Source organism: Vigna radiata, chromosome 5 (genome assembly GCF_000741045.1).
Source record: "Vigna radiata var. radiata cultivar VC1973A chromosome 5, Vradiata_ver6, whole genome shotgun sequence".
Taxonomy (NCBI): Eukaryota; Viridiplantae; Streptophyta; class Magnoliopsida; order Fabales; family Fabaceae; genus Vigna; species Vigna radiata.
The window spans coordinates 13007348-13009245 of record NC_028355.1 but is presented as its reverse complement, the minus strand read 5'-3'; the positions used below and the strand labels follow the sequence as shown (position 1 = coordinate 13009245).

Genomic DNA, 1898 nt, shown 5'->3' with positions numbered 1-1898 from the left:
TCATTCGTATGATCTTTTTAATATTTATTTATAACTTATATTTATATTTACATGACATGGCGTAACTATCTTTCAGTCTGAGCAAAAAAAACCTCTTCAATTCCGTTACGCACACGAAAGCCCACCCCAAAAAAAGCTAAAGTCCAAAAATAGCCCAGTATTACTCTTTCAGAAAAGCCCAAATCCGGCCCATTCAGCATCGCTAATGGGCCTGGGCGATGACGCTACAGAAGACGACGCCGTGGAAGCCCGGAACGGCGAGAGCGATTTCGTCGACGACAAGGACCACCGACCAATGGTCTCTAGCTCCGACGTATAGTCCTCTTCAACCACTCGCTTCTGAACCATCTTCCTCCGCTGCAGCCGCCTCAAAAACGGCGAAAAGAAACAGCCCGACGACACGCTCTCGGCTCGGGAGAGGAGGGGCCGCTCGAACCGCCACCGGTCGGACCGGCCCCTCGCAGTGGACCGGAAGGAGCGTGTCCGCGGCTCCTCCGAAGAAAGGAGGTAGGAGCCCGCCGGCGGCGGCGGCCTCAGCTTCATTGACGGCGAATCCAGCTTCTGGTGTTGGTGCTTTTGCTGCACAATGGGAAGGCCGGGCTTTACCTCCCATTTGAAAGGAACTGCTCCTGGTCTCTTAAACGAATCATGATCGTCATACTCGACACTTGCACCCATTGTGTTCGATTTTATTAATACTGTTACTATTTTAAACAAATTTCAAAACGAAAGCAGCAATGGTTTGTGAATTGCGAGTGTGTTTGTAGTGCAGACGTTGATGTATTTATATGGTGATGTGATGAGCAGTGATTATGTTCTGAGCTTGCGAAATCAAAGGCATCGATTAGTGGGGACTCTAGGTTTGGCCCACACGAGGTGGGACTTACGTGTCCATTTTGACATGAATATCTGACTTAGTCATCGTCTTGAGTAACTCCATTGGAGAAAAGTGAGACACACACCATGTGACTGAGCTTTGTGTAATGGACTTTCTTGATAACGTCTTTTGAGAATTCATATTATGGCCCTACCTTTTTTGCTGCATTTCTTCCCAGGATTTGAAAATAACAACCACTAACATCTCCTGTTTCAGCGGACCTAAATTTCTCCATTTTTTAGTTATTGGTTTTGTCTTTTACGAGCTCTGGAGTCCCCACTCAGTACAACAACCGAACGTTCAAGCAGCCTCAATCGTAATATCATGAGCACTGGGATTCAAATATAGTAAAAGGGGTTATTCCTCACACAATATGATGATGCTGAAGAGGCTGTAGCTGTTGGAAAAATATATCAGGTAAAAAATAAGGTTCAAATTGGTAGGTAAAAGAATAGTATGTAGGGTGCATTTTCAGTGGGACAAATTGGGGCATGTGTAATCATTTAGATGAAGTTGACAGTGGCATTTGAAAGGGGAAAGGAGTTGTTTTTGGCGCCATTAGAGTAAGACAAGGTCAGGTGGTAGGCCAACAGTGGCCTTAATTGTAGGTTATGAGTAGCAGGCGTAATGACTCATGATGACACTACCATTCAACACCAACGTTAATAAATCTCATTTTCTTCAAAAAAAAAATAACTGATGAATGTCCTTTTGAGCAATTACAGCTTCCAGAAGGTAATAATACTCAGCATGCTGACCCTTAAATTAATTAGTAGCTTCATAGGTTTTTATCGTTTTATTTTGTAGTCAATGTTTTTCATTATTGTTCTTCCTCTTTGGTTTGTCTCCCTTACTTGTCTAATGGCATAATATGGTCCTTGTTCCGAATGTACAGCATTGATTTACGTTGCATTGTTCATGATTGGATTTTGTGTTCGTGTTTGAATTGTGAAGGGCGGGAGGATGCAAGTAACTGTTAAGAGGGCTAGACTTTGGTTTATACACTCCCTGTGCTGTCATG

General features: G+C 43.6%; 1 protein-coding gene across 1 annotated transcript; it reads right to left on the bottom strand.

The window, feature by feature from the left end:
* Nucleotides 1-747, bottom strand: LOC106761733. Its single transcript, XM_014645304.2, has one exon. The coding sequence runs from the start codon at nucleotides 676-678 to the stop codon at nucleotides 169-171; it is 510 nt and encodes a 169-aa protein (XP_014500790.1). The 5' UTR covers nucleotides 679-747; the 3' UTR covers nucleotides 1-168.
* Nucleotides 748-1898: the final 1151 nt, after the last annotated feature.

Bases quoted from the DNA above. Each gene is read 5' to 3' on its own strand.
- LOC106761733 (XM_014645304.2), bottom strand. From the start codon at position 678: ATGGGTGCAAGTGTCGAGTATGACGATCATGATTCGTTTAAGAGACCA.